Source organism: Coregonus lavaretus, assembly GCF_964263955.1.
Source record: "Coregonus lavaretus genome assembly, chromosome: 6".
Lineage (NCBI taxonomy): Eukaryota > Metazoa > Chordata > Actinopteri > Salmoniformes > Salmonidae > Coregonus > Coregonus lavaretus.
The window spans coordinates 42,383,405-42,409,824 of record NC_139993.1 but is presented as its reverse complement, the minus strand read 5'-3'; the positions used below and the strand labels follow the sequence as shown (position 1 = coordinate 42,409,824).

The 26,420-nt window shown below is 42.6% G+C and overlaps 2 protein-coding genes across 2 annotated transcripts in view; one reads left to right on the top strand and one right to left on the bottom strand.

The window, feature by feature from the left end:
• Positions 1–9,803, bottom strand: part of xpr1a (xenotropic and polytropic retrovirus receptor 1a) — a gene marked incomplete at both ends in the record, with an annotated part of 80,513 nt that extends 70,710 nt beyond the window's left edge. The window contains 2 exons of the mRNA XM_084164665.1: positions 726–777; positions 9,735–9,803. Coding sequence (XP_084020791.1) covers positions 726–777; positions 9,735–9,803 — 121 coding nt within the window. The remainder of the gene's footprint in view (positions 1–725; positions 778–9,734) is intronic.
• A 5,987-nt stretch (positions 9,804–15,790) lies between these two features.
• Positions 15,791–26,420, top strand: part of acbd6 (acyl-CoA binding domain containing 6) — a 53,386-nt gene continuing 42,756 nt past the window's right edge. The window contains exons 1-5 of the mRNA XM_084163328.1: positions 15,791–16,251; positions 16,628–16,692; positions 17,808–17,904; positions 21,792–21,862; positions 24,569–24,674. Of these exons, the coding sequence (XP_084019454.1) occupies positions 15,976–16,251; positions 16,628–16,692; positions 17,808–17,904; positions 21,792–21,862; positions 24,569–24,674 (615 nt within the window). The 5' untranslated portion in view covers positions 15,791–15,975. The remainder of the gene's footprint in view (positions 16,252–16,627; positions 16,693–17,807; positions 17,905–21,791; positions 21,863–24,568; positions 24,675–26,420) is intronic.

Below are 26,420 nucleotides of genomic sequence, written 5' to 3'. Positions count from 1 at the left end.
AGATGAGAGACAGCTCACATATGTTATCGCCAAACTAGACACACAGACAACTCTTTCATTTAGGCTTTACACGCCATCATTGGCTGAAATAGGATGGTGAAAGTTTTATGTGATTAATGGTACTGTCAATGACGGTTCACTACGCTGTTTTCCTCTCATCATGATGCAACTACAGACTACTGTACTAGAGACTATAAACACAGGCTGACAGTGAGGTATTTGTCAGCTCATACCATGCTTCATGAGTGGTGAGTCTTTTGGAGTCATGTAGCAAAAACCCACCACCCCTTCAATTTCTCAACCTCCAACTCTGGACACAGTGAGGGTGGGTTCCAGCCAGCTGACCATTGAGCACAGTCTCAGTTCTGCTTCTGTTTCCTGTGCTTGTTCCAGCCCTGTTCAGGCCTTTATTCTGCTGAATCAATCTCCTACCCTATCAGCCGCACCTGCCAACTTCCTCTCTTTTGCAGTTTTAAAGCTAATTTCCTGCAATTCTAGACATTTTGGTATCATTTGCTATGTGGGGGGGCCCTCGACCTCCAGCACTGCACAGCGGTGGGGCGGTCACTGCACCCAGAACACAGTGGCTGCACTGTGATGTGAGGGGTAGCTGGATGATCACTGCAATTTCCTCTATTTGTTGCAGGGCCTGTTATTTTCGGGGTGTCCGAACGGGTGCAGTGCGGGAAGAGCTCATTCTGTCCGTGGACCAGGAGTTTCCTTACCTTCTATGGATGGGGCCTGATCCTGGGCTGCATACAGCAGATCCTTGAACGCCTGGTAAAGGAAGAAAGCAGAGGGATAATCACTTTTCAGTTTCTCAACTACTGTACAATCAATGACAGTTGACGTTTAATCAAATCAATTAACACTTTTTCAAATGAGTAAATAATTACAATGATTAGTGATGGTAACATAATGAACAACATACTATTGATTGATAAATTCAAGTAATCTACTTACATAGCCAGTCTCATGAATATTATGATAAGTAAATGACTTCACGCAAATGAAGAAAAAACTAAAAACCTGAAAACTTAGCAGTTTATTAAAAGTATCTGAAATTGCCAAACTCAGTACAGAATGTCTACAGGGGAAAGAAAACATCCTTCGGGAATAATTTATGTTACAACCCCCATGATGTGTGACGATAATGAATGCAGGCTGAGTTATAGGACATCAATGCCCTTGTTTTTAACCATGACGTCTGAAAAATGTGTCAATCAGATTCCAGATCGTTCAAATGAAAACAGATAGAGGCCGGCCTACACTACATTGACCTCTTTATACAGAATGAGGTTATTTCCTTCAATCACTCTGACCTTGCAGATAATTTATATGGCCAGATAATAAATTACAAGATACATCTTAATATGATTCTCTAGTCTGGGACTGTGAGGCCTGGAACTGAATACATATCTATTCCTCCCCACCAATCTAACTAACTTGCTCTCTGGAGCAATAGCAGTAACTGGGAACACGTTTCTTGGCCGTCCAGTCAAAATAATTACGCTTGTGGCCTTCACTGAGATAGACAGGTACCCGAATGACGAACTTTGTGTTTTGTGCAACAGTGTAGAACCAATATTTTTTTATTCAAAGCTTAGATGTGACAAAGAATCTCAACCTCACTATACTGTATATGTAGCTTTTGTTCCATTCCCCTATTCTCTGGCCAGGTTTATCTGATGTTTGTATTAAGTGGATATATGAGAGCAGAGGATGACAATTAATCATAGTATGTAGAAGGAACCTACATAGAAACTCAGTTTGTTCTCTGTTCTACCTGAACACTAATACTGCAGTCAGTTATTACTGTATGCTCATATTGAACACTAATCCAAGAGAAACATTTTATTTGTAGATAACATTCTCTTCGGAAATTGTGATTTGCAGTAGACCACCTGTGCAAACATTGGGTCATGTAGCAGTGCTTACTGGCCCAGACTAATAGCTGGAAGAGACAGAGGGGACACATTCATCAAGATGGAGGCATATTGCCATGGCAATAGCACCGATGGGAAAGGGGGCAGGGCGGCTCTTTGGGGAATTTACATGCTCTGATTGTAGCCTACTACACCAGCTTACAGAGATCAACCTGCAGGTATCATCTGACCTAATGGGTCTGTTAGTCTTCTGTTGAAGTGAGTTGTACAGTAGTAATAATATCAACGACAGAATTGCAGGTGCTGGGTGGTCTGAGATCTGAAATGATGGTTCTGATAATTCTCATAATCACTTTAACTAAGTGGATCTCTGAGTGCAGGAGCTGTACTGTAAAACTGAGGCAGGGCTGACTGAGACCAGATGCCTTCCCAGTAGGGGACAGAGGATGAGTTGTGGGAAGCTCACCATTCCATCTCTGTTATCTAAGTAAGATGGATATATTACACCAGAACGCAGACATTTTGTGTCGGCTATAAACTAGCATGATCATATTCATCATGTTATGTGCAATTATTTATGTTCTCATTTTTACCATGCATCTTTTGTCAATGTCATTAAGTACAGTGGTTGGAATAGTAAAACCTTTAATATGAATCAATATTTTTTTTTTTATTGTTCACATTATCCAATTGATGCAGAGGGATTCATCTTGCAATGTGTGCCACTGGCAGAGCTAAATATATACCTGGACAGAGAGAGTGGGAAACGGGCCCCACACAGTAACCTCTGCATATAATTTACACCTGTGTACCTGCTTATGATATAAATAATAGCATGTCCCTTTTTCAATAGGAAATTAGCTTACATAAGTATTCTCCTGCATATTTAAACCCACACAAGTGATTAGATTGCAGAGGTAAAGGCAAAAGAGGCTTCATTCTGTCACCCACCCACGCTACCGCATAACCCTCTCCACCTTGCTCACAGTCATGTTGCAGCTTCTGTTTCTCCACCTCTGAGAGTACAGTATACCACACTCACACAGAGCAGACCAAGAACCAGACCAAGGTTCAGCCTAGACCGAACCAAGACCATGTACCAACTGCACTAGCCAAAAGGAAAGGTCCATAAGATAAAAAAAACAGAAAGGACAAAGGGAGCTGTTTTATGCTGTTTGTTTTCATTATCTATGAGTGTGAGATGAATCTCTAATAATGCCAGCGTATCACACAGAAACGAGCTCTGCTTTTACGGCTGACCTCTGGTCTTCTAATGAGCGTTGGACAGACCTCCATTCTAAACAGGTGTTTAAAATGGACAGCCTCGTAGGATGAGAAGACTTCATTAATTTATGACTCAATCGCCTTACCAATTCCTCAATTCACATGCAAGCGTTTTAGTGGTTAAGGTGTTTTTTCTCCCATGCGGCCCAGCCAACTGCCCTGCTGCAGTCAAACAGAGGCATTTATAACAATCCAGACAATATTGCATTTGGAACAAAATAGAAGAAAAAGTAACTTCATTGATTGATGGTAATAAACCTTTACAGAGACAAATGAGCAGTAAAACTAAAGCAAAGGACAAAACTAAACCAGGGAGACTTGTTGTTGCTGATGTTTCTACCACGACACCTTGTTCAAGACAAGTCTAAGGGACAGACTGAGCTCAACGCTGTTTTGGCAATAAACAGACAAAAATACATAACCTTATTCCTGCACTAAGTCCGCACTCACCGAGCTGCATAGGGCCATAAGCCAACAAGAAAATGCTCATCCAGAGGCAGCACTCCTAGTGGCCTGTGATTTTAATTCAGGAAAACTAAAATCTGTTTTACCTAATTTCTACAAGCATATCACCTGTGAAACAAAAAAACTGTAGATCACCTTTATTCCACACACAGAGACGCATACAAAGCTCTTCCTCGCCTTCCATTTGGCAAATCTGACCATAACTCTATCCTCCTAATTCTTGTTTACAAGCAAAAACTCAAACGGGAAGTACAAGTGACACACTCAATTCGGAAGAGGTCCGATGAAGCATATGCTAAACTAAAGGACTGGTCCTCTAGCACAGACTGGAATATGTTCCGGGATCCAGCCGATGGCATTGAGGAGTTTACCACATCAGTCATCGGCTTCATTAATAAGTGCATCGACGGCATCATCCCCACAGTGACCGTACGTACATATCCCAACCAGAAGCCATGGATTACAGGCAACATCCACACTGAGCTAAAGGCTAGAGCTGCTGCTTTCAAGGAGCGGGACACTAACTTATAAGAAATCGCGCTGTGCCCTCCGACGAACCATCAAACAGGCAAAGCGTCAATACAGGAGTAAGATCGATCCTACTACACCGGTTTTGACGCTCGTCGGATGTGGCAAGGCTTGCAAACTATCACGGATTACAAAGGGAAACCCAGCCACGAGCTGCCCAGTGACACGAGCCTACCAGACAAGCTAAATGCCTTCTATCCTCGCATCGAGGCAAGCAACACTGAACCATGCGTGAAAGCACCGATGTAAGTAAGACCTTTAAACAGGGTAACATTCACAAGGCCGCAGGGCCAGATGGATTACCAGGACGCGTATTCAGAGCATGCGCTGACCAGCTGGCAAGTGTCTTCACTGACATTTTCAACCTCTCCCTGACCCAGTCTGTAATAGCTACATGTTTCAAGCAGACCACCATAGTCCCTGTGTCCAAGAATGCCAAGGTAACCTGTCTAAATGACTATCGCCCCGTAGCACTCACATCTGTAGCCATGAAATGCTTTGAAAGGCTGGTCATGGCTCACATCAACACCATCATCCCAGACACCCTGGACCCACTCCAATTCGCATACTGCCCCAACCTCTATTGCATTCCACACTGCCCTTTCCCACTTGGACAAAAGGACCACCTACGTGAGAATGCTGTTCATTGACTACAGCTCAGCGTTTAACACCATAGTGCCCTTGAAGCTCATCACTAAGCTAAGGTCCCTGGGACAGAACACCTTCCTCTGCAACTGGATCCTGGACTTCCTGACGGGCCGCCCCCAGATGGTGGGGGTAGGCAACAAAACATCCACCACGGTGACCCTCAAAACGGGGACCCTCAGGGGTGTGTGCTTAGTCCCTCCTGTACTCCCTGTTCACCCACGACTGCGTGGCCACACAAGACTCCAACACCATCATTAGGTTTGCCGACGACACGGCGGTGGTAGTCCTGATCACCGACGATGATGAGATAGCCTATAGGGAGGAGGTCAGAGACCTGGCAGTGTGGTGCCAGGACAACAACCTCTCCTTCAATGTCAGTAAGACAAAGGAGATGATCGTGGACTACAGGAAATGGAGGGCCGAGGAATCCCCCATTCATATCGACAGGGCTGTAATGGAGCGGGTCAAGAGCTCCTCGGTGACCACATCACTAAGGATCTATCATGGTCCAAACACACCAACACAGTCGTGAAAAGGCCACGACAACGCCTCTTCCCCCTCAGGAGGCTGAAAAGATTTGGCATCAGCACTCAGATCCTCAAAACCTTGAACAGCTGCACCATCGAGAGCATCTTGACTGGCTGCATCACCGCTTGGTATGGCAACTGCTTGGCATACAACCACAAGGCACTACAGAGGGTAGTGCGTACGGCCCAGTACATCACTGGGGCCGAGCTCCCTGCCATCCAGGACCTCTATACCAGGCGGTGTCAGAGGAAGGCCCAAAATATTGTCAAAGAATCCACCCACCCAAGCCACAGACTGTTCTCTCTGCTACCGCACGGCAAGCGGTACCAATGCACCAAGTCTGGAACCAACAGGACCCTGAACAGCTTCTAACCCCAAGCCATTACACTTCTAAACAAGACTGCTAAATAGCTAATCAAATGGCTACCCAGAGTAGCTACCTGCATTGACCATTTTTTGCACTCTCTCTTGCACTGACTCTATGCACACACACTGGACTCTACCAGCACACTCACACATACTTACACCGACACCCCAAAACACACATACGCCCACAAACACATAACATGCACAAACATGCATACTGATGACACACACTCACACACACACACACACCACATACACTGCTGCTACTGTCTATTATCTATCCTGTTGCCTAGTCAGTTTACGCCTTCCTATATGTATAGTACATACAGTGCATTCAGAAAGTATTCAGACCCCTTGACTTTTTCCACATTTTCTACGTTACAGCCTTATTCTAAAATGGATTAAATAAAACATTTTCCTCATCAATCTACACAAAACCCCATAATGAAAAAGCAAAAACAAAATTTTAGAAATGTTTGCAAATGTATTAAAAATAAAAAACATAAATACCTTATTTACATAAGTATTCAGACCCTTTGCTGTGAGACTCAAAATTGAGCTCAGGTGAATCCTGGTTCCATTGATCATCCTTGAGATGTTTCTACTGTCACGTCTACCCCTGCTCCCCCGCTCCGGCCCTCGACGTCGCCGGTCTACTAACCACCGGTCCTGGCAACCATCATTACGCACACCTGGACTTCATCACTCCGTGATTACTTCCCCTTTATCTATCACTCCGTTGTATCACCCATTAGGTAGTATTGTTTCCTGTTTTCAGGAAGCCACTCCTCAGTAAAAGGCACATGACAGCCCGCTTGGAGTTTACCAAAAGGCACCTAAAGGACTCTCAGACCATGAGAAACAAGATTCTCTGGTCTGATGAAACCAAGATTGAACTCTTTGGCCTGAATGCCAAGCGTCACGTCTGGAGGAAACCTGGCACCATCCCTACGGTGAAGCATGGTGGTGGCAGCATCATGCTGTGGGGATGTTTTTCAGAGGCAGGGACTGGGAGACTAGTCAGGATCGAGGCAAAGATGAACGGAGCAAAGTACAGAGATCCTTGATGAAAACCTGCTCCAGAGCGCTCAGGACCTCAGACTGGGGCGAAGGTTCAACAGGACAAATACCCTAAGCACACAGCCAAGACAATGCAGGAGTGGCTTCAGGACAAGTCTCTGAATGTCCTTGAGTGGCCCAGCCAGAGCCCGGACTTGAGCCCGGACTTGAGAGGATCTGCAGATAAGAATGGGAGAAACTCCCAAAATGCAGGTGTGCCAAGCTTGTAGCGTCATACCCAAGAAGACTCAAGGCTGTAATCGCTGCCAAAGGTGCTTCAACAAAGTACTGATTAAAGGGTCTGAATACTTATGTAAATGTGATATTTCCGGGGTAAAAAAATAAATACAAATGTTTAAAAAAATCTAAAAACATGTTTTTGCTTTGTCATTATGGGGTATTGTGTGTTTAATTTATTTTAGAATAAGGCTGTAACGTAACAAAATGTGGAAAAAGTAAAGGGGTCTGAATACCTTCCGAATGCACTGTGGCTACATCAATTATCTCGTACGCCTGCACATCGACTCGGTACTGGTACTCCCTATATATAGTAATGTTATTTTCTACTCCCTATATATAGCCATGTTATTTTTACTCATTATTTGTATCCTCGTGTCACTATTTCTATATATATTTTTGTATCTTATCTTTAACTCTGCATTGTTGGAAATTGACCCTTAAGTAAGTATTTCACTGTTAGTCTACACCTGTTGTCTACAAAGCATGTGACAAATAAAATGTGATGATGATATTTCCGGGGGGGAAAATGTAGTTAACTATCTTCTCAAAGAGTCAGAGACTCTTGGCAATCGTTGCTTGTGCCTCCCACTCCAGTGCCCTCATGTCCATAACAGACAAATGGGTCAGACAGTTGAAGAAGCCTAACACACAAAGTATGCATTGCAAGTCTGAGGCAGGCCTATGGTTTAATTTACTATGCAATGACTGTGCAATGAAATGACTGTGCAATGAAATATAATGCCTTTTGCTATTATGATTTAATTCCCATGTTTAACACCCATCTGATACTGTACAGATTACAGTTGTAACACCAATCTACTTGGAGAATTTGGATTGACTTTGCTTGGCCACAGGAGGGTTATCTAATGCTCATGCACCAGCATCTGATATAAACACCTATAAGTGCATTCAATGGATGAAATGAAAAACATCTCCATATGGGATTCTAGTATGGAGCTCTGTAATAAATTATCCCACAATAAAACATCAACCAGATCCATTACTCTAAGGTATTTTCCTTTTCAATTAAGCAATTACATATAACAATGTTGTTGCTGTAGTAATACCAGTGTTAATACACAGGTATAAAAGCAACTTGTACAGTGTTACAATGTTTCATAATATCCGTATTTGTAATCAGAATAATTCCGACCAGATCTCTGTCAATACAACACAACAGCCTAAGAAGACCAGACAATACATATTTCTTTCACTTAGAGAAAAATACTAAAAGTCCAAAGCAAAGTGATTTTTTGAAAATACAATTTCATATAAATATTTTTCCAACATGGCATGGCAGCTCTGAGAAGGTCATCCATCTCAAAGCTGACTGAGGTGTAAAATGGCTGATATGGCCATGTATTGGACTCCATGCATCAGGCTGCAAATATAGACAAAGACTAGTGTGGCCATATGTGTTTTACACTCACCTAATCCAAATGAAAGCACATACCTTCCTGTAGCTACTTGACGGTTTGCTAGATCAATTAAGATAATTATAAGTTGTATATGAACTTATCTTGTTATAGCATGGTATAAGCCCACAGAGTGAGGCATGCAGGTTTGATAGTGGGATGCAGACTAAGAATCTTCCAGAGGCTCGCATCAGCATCTTTGTCTATAATTCATAGAACAAAATGGAATGGGGCAGCCTTGTAAGAGCCTTTCTGCAGTCAGGCTCTTAACGTGAACCAAGAAGATGTGGGGTGTGACACTGAAAATGCTCCTGAGACTGCTTTCTCCAAACCATAGACACAACAAAAATTGCCAGTTTTAGACTTTTTGGTTTTGGCTAGGCTATATCTAATTCAATCAATTAAAGCTTTTCAAACAAAGCAAGCCATAATATCTAATTAACCAAAATTGCAATTAACAAAATAACTTACATAATAGCGTTATTCAATCAAATCAGTTATGTCGCAAGAAGATATAATGTATCAGGATATTAGAAATGTATGAATTATAATGAAAATATTGTATTGTGATTTTACCCATTTACTGAGAATATCCTATGCATAATAATTGACATCTATTTTATTCAAAAAGTTAAATTTAACATTCATAAATAACCCACAAATATTGTAAATCTGCTTTCCAACACTGGAAAACAATAACAATGGACTAAGCCACGTAAATACTATCCTAATTGTTCAGCATTCCAATGTAATGTTCGATATAGCGCACGCGACGGCTGTAGTGACAGATACAGTGTATGTCAACAAATGGAAAGAAAGATAACAATGTATCCCGTATATATAATAATTCAGTTTGTAAATAAAATAACAATTAACACAATGAATATGGGTATGAATAGCAAGTATTTGAACAAAAGTATTGTACAATCAAACTGACAGCCTCAGGAAAGGTTGCACAAAGATAACTATGATGCACAAAATCATTGCCTAAAATTTTAAAACAATCTAAATTAAATAAATAAAACAGCTTGGTTTATCAAAAGGAAAGTTACAGCCAACGCAATAGCCTACCATAACTATCCGTATCTACATATTCAAGCATTATTTTGTTACACTATTCAAGAAGTAGGCTAAAAGTGAAAGTGACAGCTATAGAAAAACACAAATCAAGATTAATACAATTTACAAAGACCAATACCAATACCATTTTATGCTATAAATTCATTAGGTATTCATTAACATGGATTTGAGTCACTTTTCTCACTTTAAATCAGAAAGCATTATCCTACTTCAAAACACAAACATGGGTAATTACCTCATATTGAAGGTACTGTTTCCTCCATTCCGGAGTAATATGGGACGAAAGGTGTTCCGCGAATTTCATTTTGCGGCTATCTACTCAACGTCCGTAATTCCTAGTAGGACTGTCCCCTGTTGACGCAAGTTTTGTTATTTCTGTCAACTTGCTGGCTCGCATGCGTCAGCCTACTCTAGGGCACTCTGTCTTATCCCGGTTAGCGTACTCCAAAGAAACTCCGTCCCATACTATTTTGTGGGAGGGATGGCGGAACAGAGGCCTCCCTCCCTATAACAGGTGGTTTGATGACAATATAACGGTCCCAGTGCAAATGCTTCAGTGACTTTCTCCCTTCGAGTCCTTGTCAATTCTGGGGACATTGCAGTTTGCCATCGTATTCAGCCAACAACGTGGTTGCGTCACTGCGCAGTGACAGCAGGCGCCGTGTATCAGAGGTGTATTCATTACGTCTTGCAAAGGAAACCGTTTACCGGTTAAGAACCAAACAGAAGCAAACAGAGAAAATGGAACGAAACGGGGAGGAACTTCCCTGAATTCGTCCAATAGAAACTTTCGTTTTCGTTGCTAAACATTTTCCGTTTGGAGTAAAACGTTTTGCAACAGAACGAAACGTATTGAAACAGAGTCGGCGTAATGAATATACCCCTGAAGACCCCCTATTGCGCTTCCTCTGTCTTTTCTCTATTGGTTGATTATTTGTAGACAAATGTTTTCCACATGTATAGCCTACCTGCATGAATTATGGTATGCCTATTGATTAATACGAACCTGGGTGGAATCCTCTAGCTGTCACTTTCACTTTATTTCTAGAGGTGTGAGATTTCTGGGAATATGCCTCAGAATTCCGGGCCGCATCATTAAAAAATCTATTGGGTAAAATAATCCTGGCTGACACCCATTTCTGTATTTGCCAATAGTCACAGACAATATATATACATTTTAGCCACGTTTATTATTCTATTAGGTTAGATCATTTTAATTTAGGCTATAGACATTGAAGCTTCTGAACTTTAGAAAGACTCACCAACTTTTACCTCGCCACACAATCACATGAAATGGCTACTCAAATGTCTGTAGACAAGGTCATTCCATAGCCTATCTTATAATGAGAGGAAATGACAGAAACAAAAAATGTTTTAATAAGGTCGGGAATGAAAGAGCATCGTTAAAAGTTTATGGATCTGATTTTTTAATTCCCATTTGTTTCACTGTAATTGTGTCTGACTTCTCCATTTATTTCTCGTCTTTGAGCAACAATAGGCTGGCGTACTGACCATATAATGAGGGTTGACGACCACCAATATGTCAACACAAATAAAGTTACTTTGTTGGTCTGGTTTTGTTTCCAGACCATCCATCTTCTCTGAGGCCAAGTGGTGTACCAGGATCCACAATGTAAGGTGCACAATTTTTTCTCTTTCATTCACAATAGCCTACCTCTCATTGCGCGTCTGCACTGCTAATATGAATCATCCGCCTGTTGGAGTTCCATTCCATCATGATGACTGCAAAGCGAGACCCGTGTGGGTGCGTGCAGTTTAATGTTGCCACCTGCAATAACAGATCAACACGTTGTAAATACTGCCATCTGCTGGACGACTATTACTAATTCAACAGGCTACAGTTACATAGGCTACAATTGCAATTAGTTAATTCTTTTACGAAAAAAGATTGCAGTCAGAGTGCAGTATAACTGCAGTTAGAGTGCAGTATAACTGCAGTATGCTGCAAATACTGCGTCTAAAATAACACAGTTTTTTTTACTGCAGTAATTTTGCAGTGTAACTGTAAACTTTTTTTTGTAAGGGTTCTGATAGTCTTTTCTGTTTTATTTAACCAGATAATATAATTATAATAATAAAGCTGCTCTTGTCAGTAGGCTACAATATTTTCTATTGGGTAGTCACTTTCTCGACATAGGCTGCTACGTCTTTTGGGCAGAAAAACAAATTATGGCTATATAGGCTAAACGAAAAAATATATAGGCTATATACAAAAATATTGCCATTTTGGTAGAAAATATAAATAAATTAACAGCGGCTGCAGGACTAATAGCCTAGGAAGCCGATAGTTAGCGCTTGATCTGCACTATCGTTCTAGGATGGATGTGCCCACAGGTAATACACTCGTGTCCCCCCGTGGACCGTCTCGTAGATAAAGCATCCTCCATTCAGGCTGCAAAGGCATAATTTCCCTCCTAGCTTTAATGGAGGGCCGTCGGAAAAAAAACTGGAAAAATATGTGTAGGCTACTCTCTTAACATAACACAATTTTCCACCACAATTTTCGGAATTTCTGACAATTTAGGCACATCGCGTTCAGCCATTTTTTCCGACGGTCCGCGATTAAAGCCAATTAGGGAGGGAATTTATGCATTTGCAGCAGAATGGACGAGCCGGTCCACGTGTAGTGTCGTAAACCCGACCCTAGGCAAAGTTGAAACAGTGACGGAGCCAACAAATCTGCTAGGGAGACTAGTCCAGCACATAAATCTTAGACGATAGTGCAGATCTAGCGCCAACTATTGGCTGCCTAGGCTACAGGTCTAACAAACGCCAACGATTTTCGGCTTGGTATAGGCCTTCATCAGAGATTTTTGTGACACATATAGTATATCCAAATGTTCCTGACACCAGACACCACGCTTTTTTACACTACTGTGTGTACCTGTCTGTACCACTAGAAACATGCATTTAGATTCAGTGGTTGTAAAGATGGGGAGAGGTCTGTCCGTAATAAAGAGATGCTCTGCTTTTTTTGACACAACACTCCACAAAGCAAGTCCTGCAGGCACTAGTTTTATCTTACTTGATTATTGTCCAGTCATATGGTAAAGTACTGCAAAGAAAGACCTAGTTAAGCTGCAGCTGGCCCAGAACAGAGCAGCACTTCTTGCTCTTCATCCTAATCAGAGGGCTAATATTTATGCTATGCGTGCCAGTTTCTCTTGGCTAAGAGTTGAGGAAAAACTGACTGCATCACTTCTTGTTTTTATAAGAAACATTAATGTGTTGGAAATTCCAAATAGTTTGCATAGTCAACTTACACACAGCACTGACACACACACTTAAACCACCAGACATTTTACCAGGGTTCTTTTCACACTCCACAGGTCCAGAAGAAATTCAAGGAAACGTACATTTTATACAGAGCCATGAGTGAATGGAACTCCCTTCCATCTCATATAGTGCAAGTGAACATCAAATCTGTTTTTAAAATAAATAAATAAATAAATAAAGCAACACCTCACGGCACAACGCCTCTCCCCATGTGACCTACTTGTTGTGTGTATGTAGTGACATGTACAGTGAGGGAAAAAAGTATTTGATCCCCTGCTGATTTTGTATGTTTGCCCACTGACAAAGAAATTATCAGTCTATAATTTTAATGGTAGGTTTATTTGAACAGTGAGAGACAGAATAACAACAAAAAAATCCAGAAAAACGCATGTAAAAAATGTTATAAATTGATTTGCATTTTAATGAGGGAAATAAGTATTTGACCCCCTCTCAATCAGAAAGATTTCTGGCTCCCAGGTGTCTTTTATACAGGTAACGAGCTGAGATTAGGAGCACACTCTTAAAGGGAGTGCTCCTAATCTCAGCTTGTTACCTGTATAAAAGACACCTGTCCACAGAAGCAATCAATCAATCAGATTCCTAACTCTCCACCATGGCCAAGACCAAAGAGCTCTCCAAGGATGTCAGGGACAAGATTGTAGACCTACACAAGGCTGGAATGGGCTACAAGACCATCGCCAAGCAGCTTGGTGAGAAGGTGACAACAGTTGGTGCAATTATTCGCAAATGGAAGAAACACAAAAGAACTGTCAAACTCCCTCGGCCTGGGGCTCCATGCAAGATCTCACCTCGTGGAGTTGCAATGATCATGAGAACGGTGAGGAATCAGCCCAGAACTACACGGGAGGATCTTGTCAATGATCTCAAGGCAGCTGGGACCATAGTCACCAAGACAACAATTGGTAACACACTACGTTGTGAAGGACTGTAATCCTGCAGCGCCCGCAAGGTCCCCCTGCTCAAGAAAGCACATATAGGCCCGTCTGAAGTTTGCCAATGAACATCTGAATGATTCAGAGGAGAACTGAGTTAAAGTGTTGTGATCAGATGAGACCAAAATCGAGCTCTTTGGCATCAACTCAACTCGCCGTGTTTGGAGGAGGAGGAATGCTGCCTATGACCCCAAGAACACCATCCCCACCGTCAAACATGGAGGTGGAAACATTATGCTTTGGGGGTGTTTTTCTGCTAAGGGGACAGGACAACTTCACCGCATCAAAGGGACGATGGATGGGGACATGTACCGTCAAATCTTGAGTGAGAACCTCCTTCCCTCAGCCAGGGCATTGAAAATGGGTCGTGGATGGGTATTCCAGCATGACAATGACCCAAAACACACAGCCAAGGCAACAAAGAAGTGGCTCAAGAAGAAGCACATTAAGGTCCTGGAGTGGCCTAGCCAGTCTCCAGACCTTAATCCCATAGAAAATCTGTGGAGGGAGCTGAAGGTTCGAGTTGCCAAACGTCAGCCTTGAAACCTTAATGACTTGGAGAAGATCTGCAAAGAGGAGTGGAACAAAATCCCTCCTGAGATGTGTGCAAACCTGGTGGCCAACTACAAGAAACGTCTGACCTCTGTGATTGCCAACAAGGGTTTTGCCACCAAGTACTAAGTCATGTTTTCCAGAGGGTTCAAATACTTTTTCACTTATTAAAATGCAAATCAATTCATAACATTTTTGACATGCGTTTTTCTGGATTTTTTTGTTGTTATTCTGTCTCTCACAGTTCAAATAAACCTACCATTAAAATTATAGACTGATCATGTCTTTGTCAGTGGGCAAACGTCCAAAATCAGCAGGGGATCAAATACTTTTTCCCTCACTGTATGTGTAACTGTTAGATGCACACACACGCACACTACATGTTAATGTTTTTAAATGTATGTACATTGTAGTCTTTTGTCTGTAATGTATTTTTCGTTATGTGTCGGACCCCAGTAAGACTAGCTGTCGCCATTGGTGTTGGCTAATGGGGATCCTAATAAATACAACTATTTCTGTCTGGATCTTAGGTCTACGGGACCGTCCACATCGACGGGACTGCAGTGGACAAGGTGATCAAGATCGTCGGCATACACATCACTGACAATCTGAAATGGTCCACCCACACAGACAGTGTGGTGAAGAACCTCAGGAGGCTGAAGAAATTAGTCTTGGCCCCTAAAACTCTCACAAACTTTTACAGATGCACCGTTGAGAGCATCCTATCGGGCTGTATCACCGCCTGGTATGGCAATTACAGTGCCCGCAACCGCCGGGCTCTCCAGAAGATGGTGCGGTTTTCCCAATGCATCGCCGGGGGCACTCTGCCTGCCCTCCAGGACACCTACAGCACCCGATGTCACTGGAAGGCCAAAAAGATCATCAAGGACATCAACCACCCGAGCCACGGCCTGTTCACCCCAATATCTTCCAGAAGGCGAGGTCAGTACAGGTGCATCAAAGCTGGGACAGAGAGAATGAAAAACAGCTTCTATCTCAAGGCCATCAGACTGTTAAAAAGCCATCACTAGCCGGCCTCCACCCAGTACCCTGCCCCGAACTTAGTCACTGTCACTAGCCGGCTACCACCCGGTCACTCAACCCTGCACCTTAGAGACTGCTGCCCTATGTACATAGACATGGAATCACTGGTCACTTTAATAATGGAACACTGGTCACTTTAATAATGTGTACATACTGTTTTACTCATTTCAAATGTATATACTGTATTCTACTGTATTCTAGTCAATGCCACTTCGACATTGCTCGTCCTAATATTTATATATTTCTTAATTCCATTATTTTACTTTTAGATTTGTGTGTATTGTTGTGAATTGTTAGATACTACTGCACTGTTGTAGCTAGAAACACAAGCATTTCGCTACACCCGCAATAACATCTGCTAAATATGTGTACGCGACCAATAAAATGTGATTTTATTTTATTTGTCAGACTCAGAACCTTTGTTCCTAGTCTTAGTTCTACTCGAGGCTTTTAGTGGGGTGTACCACAGACGGACCATTCGTGCAAACAAGTCCGACTAATACGGATAAAGGATCAAATAAATAGAAACCCGATACATATTAACGTTATATATGCGTAGGCTGTAGAAACTACTGAGAGCGACAATATAAGATTGTCACAGATTTCTTCAGCCATCTTTATTTTTCGACAATGGCATCACGCTCTCCATCGTCTTCACCTGATTCTGCCACAGGCTCAGGTACCGATCCAGCTCGGCCTGATACAGGAGAGCCTCTCCGTGGAGGATCAGACTCCGACTCAGATCTAGGTTTAGGGAAATTCGACTGTGGTGTAGATGACCCGAGTCATCGACTGGAAGGGGAGGAATTGGAACACGAATTTGAGGCAGCGGCAGACCGTCTCCGAGATCTACTTCAGACGGCCAGTAGGGAACAATTGTTATACCTGTATGCTAGGTATAAACAGGTGACTATCAGATAGCAGCACATCCCAAACTATTTTTTTCATTTGTTATTTAGATAGATGCTAGCTAGAGAGCTATCAGGTGACATGACATGCATATTCAGGCTACATTCATGTCTAATGTTCTAGCTATTGGTGCCACCAAATCATGCCCTTGCATCCACAATATCATTGTTACACTGTTTTGTTGACTTGTGGTGGGGGGAGGTTCACAACAGTTAAGTACACAAATCACAAACAGGTGTATAATCAATTTCCACCTATTGCTTGCCATTGAATGGATAGTGAGGATTCTGCTGAGTGCTGTCAGACAGATGATTAGACTATGCTGCTATTAAATCCATTCCTGAATCATCACCTCTATTTCATATGTTCACAGGTAAAGGTTGGAAAGTGCAATACAGCAAAGCCTGGGTTTTTCGATTTTGAAGGTCAAAGAAAATGGTATGTTTGTCACTGGTTAATCATTGTGCTGATTGATGTGATGTGTTTATTCAATTCCTGGCAGGAATTTGCATGGGTGAATCTAGCCCTTGATCGTGATGATCAGTTCCATTACAGTAAACATAATATAAGGTGTCTTCTGTAGGGCGGAGGTTTGTTAAGAGCCGCAATGCTCAGTCTGAACATTAACATGTACTGTTTTGGAAGCATTAAGGACCTTTCATATCGGCGATAAATAATTCTCTAAAAATATGTTACAGCGCTTGTTTACAGAAAACAGATGGAAGACAGAGTGGACTACCTGTTCTAATTAGCTATCTGCGTCTCTGAACACCTGTGTGTAAATGGAAGCCAGACGCCACAAACGTGTTGTCACTGAAAAATACTGTCAACTGCAACTGTGTTAAAACTGGTTAATGTAGTGTACAGTAAGTGTGTATTTTGCATTTGTGAAATTATTTTGATGTGATAGGAAAGTAAAGGGATTTATGTTTCTAGAACCGTACTGCAATTGAGAATTGATTCACGTTTAGATGGAGTATTTGGCAGTTTTGGTTTCCAGAGCCAATATGCCCTTTAAACAGAACATGTAAGGTCCTTGGACTAAGGAGTAATATTAGGCTCCTTTAGTCCAATATTGAATCTAGCTCTCAAAATCCTTCTCCGTAGGGTTTTCAACGGTTAGCTTCGCCCATGGTTGGCTGCGTGTGAGCTACAATTCGGACACTGTATTTTAATGTCAAGAAATGTCAATCATCCCTTGCGAAATGGTTTTTGAAACATATGCCCCTTATCTTTCATATCAATGAGAAATAATAGTTCAAATAAAAAATATACTTACTGTAGCAGTTTTGCACAGATCCATAAGCTGTGTGTGAGGAGGAACTGGATAGGAACTACACTTCCTACCCAGTTACGCTTACACACAGATGTTCGGAGCACGCTAGATAGCTATATGAAAGATACTTTCCTTATGTTTCCAAAACCGTACCGGTTTCTACATTCTATTTTTTCTTGTTACAAATTTAAACTCTACTGTATGGTCCTGTTCTCTTGAATGCTTTTGGGAGGGAGAGAAACAATCTTCTGAATGTTGTTGTTATGTTTTGCTACAGGACAGCATGGAAGCAGCTTGAGGACATGAGTGCAGAACAGGCCATGCAGGAGTATGTTTCGTGCATAACTTCACTAGACCCAGACAGCAGTCAGAAGGTAAAAAGCCCTCACAAATCCAAAACTACACTACACTTGATATGATACATTTACATAATACAATTTCCACATGCAGGAAACACTGCAATATGAGAACTGAAACACATGTCTTTCTCACGTTTGAACCATTTTTATTTGTAGGTTAAGAGTGCCCCTTCTGATAAGAATCCTTAATCCATTGCTTCAGTAGGCTAGACTTGACTTGACTAAATAAAGATAATTAACTTTGACAGCTCCATCTGCACCTTAGAATGCAGTATGGTACATTGACCAGCAGGGGACTCTCACTGACAATGCAGCTTGGCAGAAAGACCACACATTTGTCAAATAAAATTGTATTTGTCACATGCTTTGTAAACAACAGGTGTTGACTAACAGTGAAATGCTTACTTACTGCATTTCACTGTTAGTCTACCGTAAGCATTTCACTGTTAGTCTACCTGTTGTTTACGAAGCATGTGACAAATACAATTAGATTTTATTTGACAAATAGGTGATCTTTCTGCCAAGTTGCATAGTCAGTCAGTGCCCCCTACTGGTCAACATTTGTCCAACATTACCTGATACTGTTTTAGCCTTGCATGCAGACATCTCTTTAATGTTTACAGATTAGAATGAAACCAACTCCAGGAAATGATTTTGTGATTCACTCTTTGTTTTCATCTTCTATGTAGGCAAAATACAATTATTGTGAATTTGACATTATTTGTGAGAGGGTTTTTGATCTATCCTAAATACAAGACGTTTTCTGTGCTCATAGATTGCGTATGTGGTGTACCTGCCTGCATCAGGGGTAGGGTTGTTATGCAGACATGCGCCTGCTCTCTCAGGGAGTAGGGCAATGGAATCATTCACTCACTAAATGATACGCCATTACAATAACAGCCCCGCCAACTGGGACCAAGCAGACTGTCACAGCTGACAGTAGCTAGATTTCCATCTAATTGGCGACAGATTTTCAAGTGAATATTCAAATATTCGCATAAAATAAATATCAGATTATTATGGATAAGAGCAACAATATTTTTGTCAACCAGCAGCCATGCATCGATCATCATGTCACCAGAATAAGACCCTCAATATTTATTGGAAAGGAGCATCAAGATCAATGTGCACTTTAACCACACTGTGAAGTTAATCATCATTTGTTTAATCTGTAGCCTAATAAACTACATGGTTTCCCGATGCGTAGTGAGAGGACCACACGTCATATCGCGTGACTCCAAGTTTACTTCGATATGATGGTTATTACAGTGCCTTCAGAAAGTATTCATACACCTTGACTTATTCCGCATTTTGTTGTTACAGCCTGAATTCAAAATTGATTAAATCGGGGGGGTTTCTCACCCATCTATGCACAATACCCAATAATGACAAAGTGAAAACATGTTTTTAGAAATTTGTGCAAATGTATTAAAAATGAAATACAGAAGTATCTCATTTACACAAGTATTCACACTCCTGAGTCAATACTTTGTAGAAACACCTTTGGCGGCGAGTACAGCTTTGAGTCATCGCTGTATGTCTGTATCAGCTTTGCACATCTGGATTTGGGGATTTTCTATTATTCTTCCTTGCAGATTTTATCAAGCTCTGTTAAGTTAGATGGGGAGCGGTGGTGAACAGCAATCTTCAAGTCTTTCCACAGATTTCCAATGGGATTCAAGTCTGGGCTTTGGCTGGGCCACTCACCATACTTCACGGTAGGGATGGTGTTAGACAGGTGATGAGCTGTGCCTGGTTTTCTCCTGACATAGCACTTTGCATTCAGGCCAAAGAGTACCATTTTTGTCTCATCAGACCACAGAATCTTTTGCCTTTATGATCTCAGAGCCTTTCACATGCCTTTTTGCAAACTCCAGGTGTGCTGTCATGTGCCTTTTCTCTCAGGTGTGGCTTCCGTCTGGCAGCTCTCCCATAAAGCCCAGATTGGTGAAGTGCTGTAGAGACTGTTGTCCTTCTGGCAGGTTCTCCTATCTGTAGTTCTGTCAGTGGTCATTGGGTTCTTGGTCACCTCCCTGACTAAGGTCCTTCTTGCCAGGTTGCTCAGTTTGGTCAGACGGACAGCTCTAGGCAGAGTCTGGGTAGTTCCATATTTTTAAAATTTCCCAATGTTGGAGACCACTGTGCACACTAGAAATTGTTTTATACCCTTCCCTAGATATATGCCTCATTACAATTCTATCTCAGAGATCTACGGACAGTTACTTGGACTTCATGGTATCGTTTCTGCTCTGACATGCTGTAACACAAAAAAATGCAGAATAAGTCAAGGGGTATGAATACTTTCTGAAGGCACTGTATATCAATATTTGCGCATAAAGGCGTTTCCAAAGCCATTTCTCGCATCATTAATTTTACAGACACAAAAAGATCCCACCATGTCGAACAAACAAATTATCTGTCGGCATTTATAGAATTGTACCGAAACTTCCTATTTCCATCACAGCTGTCATAATTTTTTTTATAGGGTATGACTTTACTCACATAAAAACCAGTGGATGGAAACGTGGTTAATGACACCCTGCCTGCAGGGAGACAATGGGAATGGGGAGGGAGGGCTGCGAAAAGGCTGAATGAAACACAACATTTTTGTGTTTCCATAGACCAGTCCCTCATTTTGAAGTATGTCATTTCCAGCATGGGTAGGGTATGGTTTGATACAACGGATTCAGACATTTTTTATATTGTTTGTTCCGACCTCTATTTAAAAAGGCTGAGGAAAGTACCAACATGAGAGAAACCCAAATGCACTTTTCTTCCCGAATGAAAATTCAGCACAAAGCAGATATGTCCCCTTCTCTAACCTCTGTCCCCAAAGGAGAGATTTCGAGTGATGTTTAGCGGTGTGACATAAAAGCCTGTCACCCGTCCTGTTGTAGCTAGTGCCCTCCACCTGCCTCTCTCCTTCCCCATCCATCCCGCCACAATGTGAGTGTCAGCAGGCATCAGTGGCCTGCAAGCCAGCCTGACACGTCCCTTTCTCTGGCACTGCGATCGAGACCAATACCTGCCGACATGGCCCCCAGCGCGGCACAATGCCAGGGGAAGGCAAATGCACAAATGCCCCTCTGAAAAGGATGTGATTGTATTAGTGTTAACAAAGTGCAGGGACTCTATTCTTACCAGGGTCCAGACAAAGAGATTCAGGAGAGGCTGGATGAGGATGAAGGCAGCAGAGACAATAGTCAGTTCTTGACCTCTCTCCTATTTGTATTGTTGGATGCACTAGCTTTACAATATAAAAGGAAGTGCATCAACGAATATTCTGAGTTTAGAAATGAATTACACTCCTAAAAGTGCATGGACAGTTTTTTCTTTTCTTCTGCCCATGATCCCCTCAGAAATGACATCTGATTTGTTTGTTGTCTTGTGTGAGTCATTGTTTAAGGGAATATAGAACATAGGCTATACTAAAACGGTTGTATCCAGGCAGGCTATGATAGTTTGCCATTACACCATGTGTTACCAGGTCAGAAAATGCTCAGAAAATAGGGAAAGTTAAAATATACTACTCAAAGCTGACCTTTTAGATATAATTTTGACCCATGTTTTGGAGTCACGTCTAAACAATATGTGACAGCATCGTGACTAGGTGAACCTATTTCTGTCTGTGAATAGGGAAATTCATTCTCCCAGTGGCTCCTTTGTTTTCCATTGTACGGCACAGTGTGCTTCTTTTAGGTGGGGAGAACAGTGCACTGTTTTACTGGATAACTAGGTAGGGGAATACTGAACTGTCCCTAGAGCACAAGAGTGTGGCACACACCACTACAGAGTTGAGGGGATCATTATGTCAAATTAGTTATTCATAGTGTAAGATATTGGTGCAGTTGTTTGAACTTTTCAGTGAATGTCTGGATTTAATGTTTAGTTTCTTGTTCCAGGAGAGAAGAGAGCGTAGGACAGGATTTGGAGGCCCAGCAGTCAGTTCCCTCTACCAAGAAGAAATGATCAGGTACGTCACACACACAGACAGACACACAGACAGACACACAGACAGTCACACAGACAGACACACAGACAGACACACAGACAGACACACAGACAGACTAACAGTATCAGAGACAAACTTCCTCTGCATTAAGCCCTGAGTTTCAGAAGTTCCTCTGCAGACTGTAAACTGTTGTGGGGACATTAGACAGTCCAGATTATGTACATTCTATTCACTTCCCTTACGGGAACCCTCAGAAGCTTGTTCAAGCCTAAACACCGCCTTGTTTCTGGAAAAAAAGGAATCCAGCAGGTTTTCCCTTAAATTATCCTCATTAGTATGCGTTAGTGTGCATGTGTTAAGGAGAGGTGGCCTGAGAAACGCCTGCCTTTTAATTAGTTTTTCGTTAGCGTGGAAAAATGAGAGATCGGTGATAGCCGATAGGGTTGCTCCATGGGGACAGGAAGTCATTAACATTCCCCCTCAGCAAGGTTTTTCTCGGGCGTGTCCCGCTCCAAACTGTTACACTCACTGGTTCGCTGAATATCCAATTTTCCCCTCTCAGTACAGGGAGACCCTCTCCATATGAACTACACTGCCTTCTCAAGCAGCTGCTTTTCACTGAGTTAATTGCATCCTCTTTGCTAATTTTCTGCTCTGGGTCGGGTAGCTATGTGTGGAATGTGTATTGACAAAAGCTGGCTTGATTGGCGACATCCCGAAGATAGTGAAGTCTGCTGCTTGTGATGGAATAGATTTGTGTGAGCTACACTTGTAATCCTCACAGATTGTGAAAAGGCTCTGATCAACATCAGACTTATTGTTAGCTGATTGGCGTTCTAGACCACTTGGCTGGAAAGTCACAGCGAGTGTGAGTTCTCTCATTGCCACTCATAGTGCTTTGTTGTAGCCTGTGTGTTTGTGTGTGTGTTGCCCATGGTGTGTGTGTGTGTGAGTGACCTCCCTATAAGAATGTGTGTGATTGATGGTGGAGCTGTTGAAGTCATCTGTAGCGGCCTGGCTGTGTTGGGTGATGAGTGTTTTCCTACTGAAGGGCTGGCATGCAGGCTGATGGATGAGGGGGATATCTGTCAGTATGCCGGGCTGGACTGGGCTGTGGAGCAGGGTTGTGTTCTATGAGGCTGGTGTGTGTCAGTGAGCTGGGCTAGGCACCAGGACTGTGTGTTGTATGAGGCTGGTGTGTGTTTTACTCATGCAGGGTGGTGTTGTGGATGATGGTATGGTGTTTATGGGTCATGACACCAAATCCACATTTACAGTAACTGATTAGTTACAAAGTAGTTACAACATGCACATGATATCACAGTGGCGCATGCACACACTGCCATACACTTCAGGCTTCCGCATGCTTTGGTTCGGCTCCCATACGCCCTTAAAAGACCTTCGCTTGAAAAAGGAGAAAAGGTGTCTATAGTAGTAGGCCACTCACACACATCAGGGCTGATAACTGGCCCTACACAACTCTCCCTCCCCCCGGCTGGTAGTCAGCTGTGGTTAACCAGGCAGTGGGGATGACAGAGTAGCCTGTGACCTTCCCAGCATGCCGTGCGGCGGGCGGTGCTGATTATGTCGTTTATCAGGGCACCATTAATCGTGTGTGTGCTTTCGGCCGGACGGCCGGCCGGCAGCCGTGAGGCCAAACCCTCGCCGGCCATCGCAGCCTGACTGATAAGCACCGCCATTGATTTGTTACCATGGGAGACAACTGTTGCCCACATGGCAGGGATACTCTGGGTCAACGCTGTGATCACCGGAGGAGGGGGAGGGGCTGGCCCCCCACTTATGGATTAACATGACACTTATGAGCATGTAAATGAATGTGTTCTCGCTTGTAACCTTATTATTTTCAACTGGAATTAGCTGTTTATAAATCAACGTGTGATACAGAGGCACATGGCAAGCATCAGGAACAAAGGGAGAGAGGGCTCCACAGTACTCTGTTTAACACTGTTGCTATTTTACATTTACATTTACATTTTAGTCATTTAGCAAACGCTCTTATCCAGAGCGACTTACAAATTGGTGCATTCAACTTAGGATAGCCAGTGAGCTGGGCCTGGGATTGGGACTACGTTGCTCTCTTTCAGACAATGGAAACTAAATGCAATGAATCAGGATCCCTGCATGGGTAAGAGGGGAAGGCGTAAATATCTAAATAAGATTTAGCCCCTTCCCCGCTCCCCCCGTATCTACCCTCCCCCCGCCTGGCGTGGCCTCATACCAGGAGGTGATTAGGTGGCAGATAATTCAAGCTAGTGTGGCGTACCTACCGCACAGCAGCTCCCCCAGGGATGACCCACCAGGGAGGAGCAGGAGGAAATGTTTACCTCACCAACACCTGCACACACTTGGCCCCTCAAACAGCCAAACACAGGGCTTTTTCCAGCCAAACAAAATGCACAGCTGACGACACAGTGTGTTCCAGTCCTCTCCTATGGGACCAAGAAACAAGAGATGCCCATTCACCTGACAATACTCAATATATTGGCATGTGTATTCATATCCAGATTTGTTAATGACAAGATTGCAATAATATTATTCAGATCTAGATTTTTTTATTAGCCGTGTGTGTGGTGGTGTTATTGTTTTTGCTGAGAAGGAGAATTCCCTGAAGAACAGGTGTCTCTTCCCATCGGACACCAGACAGTTCCTTCACTTCAATGCACTGGTTCTTTGACTGATGCTTTCTCTCTTACTCTCCCCTCACAGGGAAGAAGACAAGAACATATTTGACTACTGCAGAGAAAACAACATTGAACACATTACCACGGCTATCAGTTCCAAGAAAGTGGATGTCAACGCAAAAGATGAAGAGGTAAGTGACATCCTGTCCACAAAGAAAGACCCCTCATTTTTAAACAAAACATGTTATTCATTCCAAAACCAGCTCATTTGCAATATGGGACAATATTCCTCCGTAGCTCCATTGTCTTTGGCCTCAAATGGACTATTAGTCCTTGTGAACTCCTCACACCAATATCTCAGAGCTAAAGGAGAAGCCCAGCTATATGACCCCAACTATTCATCTGCTCTTTATTCATTTATCACAGAGGCCAAATGGCTTAGTCCCTCTTTCATCACAGCAATTCTTCAAATGAGGAACCAGATGGTGGTGTTCTTTGTGTGGCCACTCCAGCATTGTTTACCATTAGACTGCAGGTCCTCAATACAACCAGCAGAGTGCACTAGTGAAGTTCCATCCACACCCCCTGAGGTGATACATCTCAGATAGGCAACCAGCTGAGAGAGTAGAGCTGGGACGATAAACCGAAAATGATCGACACCGACCACTTATCGCAGGCATTTTGCTCATATCGTTCATTATGATAAGTAGCCTATACTAGAGAAATGTGAAGTTTGAAATGAAATAAGTTTGCTAATATGGGTTATTGTTAATGGGACAATTGATGGCTACAACCATCAAACTAGTTGTAGTAGTTTAAAGGGTATAGTTATTGCATCAATTCAGGCTATTTTTGTCGAGAGGGAGCGATCTGGCATCCATGCATAGAGACAGACCGTCATGTCTGATTGAATAGATTAACATATCCCACCGTCTTCTCTCTTTGTGGATGTTTAGGTAAAATGTTGTGATTAAATCTCTCAAGGTAAAAGTATAAAAACAGCCTGGCTTTGTAAGTTTAGCCTACGTTCTAGAGTCAACAGTAACAGCCACTGACTGTTCTTTTGAAGTATAGATTCATATTTAGCTATTTATCTAATTCAGGTTTACCAAGGACCTTGTGTTCTCCTCTTGCGCTAATTGGAATGTGCCATAATTGAATGTCCTACTAGTTTCCTCCAGAGTCATATCTAGAGACTATAAATGACTCTTGTTTCCACTGATAACAAAAGTCCTCCTGTAGACTGTTCTTCATCAGAATGTACTGTTGTTAGATGTTTTCAGCGGTGGGGGATATTGGCACTTTAATTCGGGGTGATATGAGCCGGGGGTGGCCTCTGACCCCTGGGGTGGTTGGTCCTCTGACTCCCCTCCAGAGGCCAAAGGCATTTTCTGTAATGTACAGTGCAGGCGTGGGGCGAATGGGGAAATAATCCTAATGATGGGGAGAATAGATCAGGGTGCCCCGCCGCGTCTTTATGGCTCACTGAGGCCGTCTCATTACTGTTGGGGGAACGGTTGCATGGGGGCCACGCCACAGGTATACATCACACACACCAGCCATAAGCATGGGATCAATCATGCGTGCTGTGAGTCATGGCCCACACAGAAGCAGGGCAAATGTTGCTTTATGTGTGTGTGGGTATTCACTACACAGGAACAGACTGGTATTGTACAGCACTAGCTGCACATTGGGCTTAGACACTGTACCGTATGTCTAATACACTACCCAGAGCTGAACACAGGACTGATTCTAGACACCGACTACAGTGACTAATATACCCCGGTACTGGAAAGTATGAATACAGTCTCGTCAGTCTTTACTAATAGAATCTCCCTCATGAATTTGTCTCCTTCACTCTCTGAATAATCATGAGATATTTTGTGTTTTTGCCTGTTACTGTTGTATAGTGTACAAGCGGCTGTCCCCAGTAGACT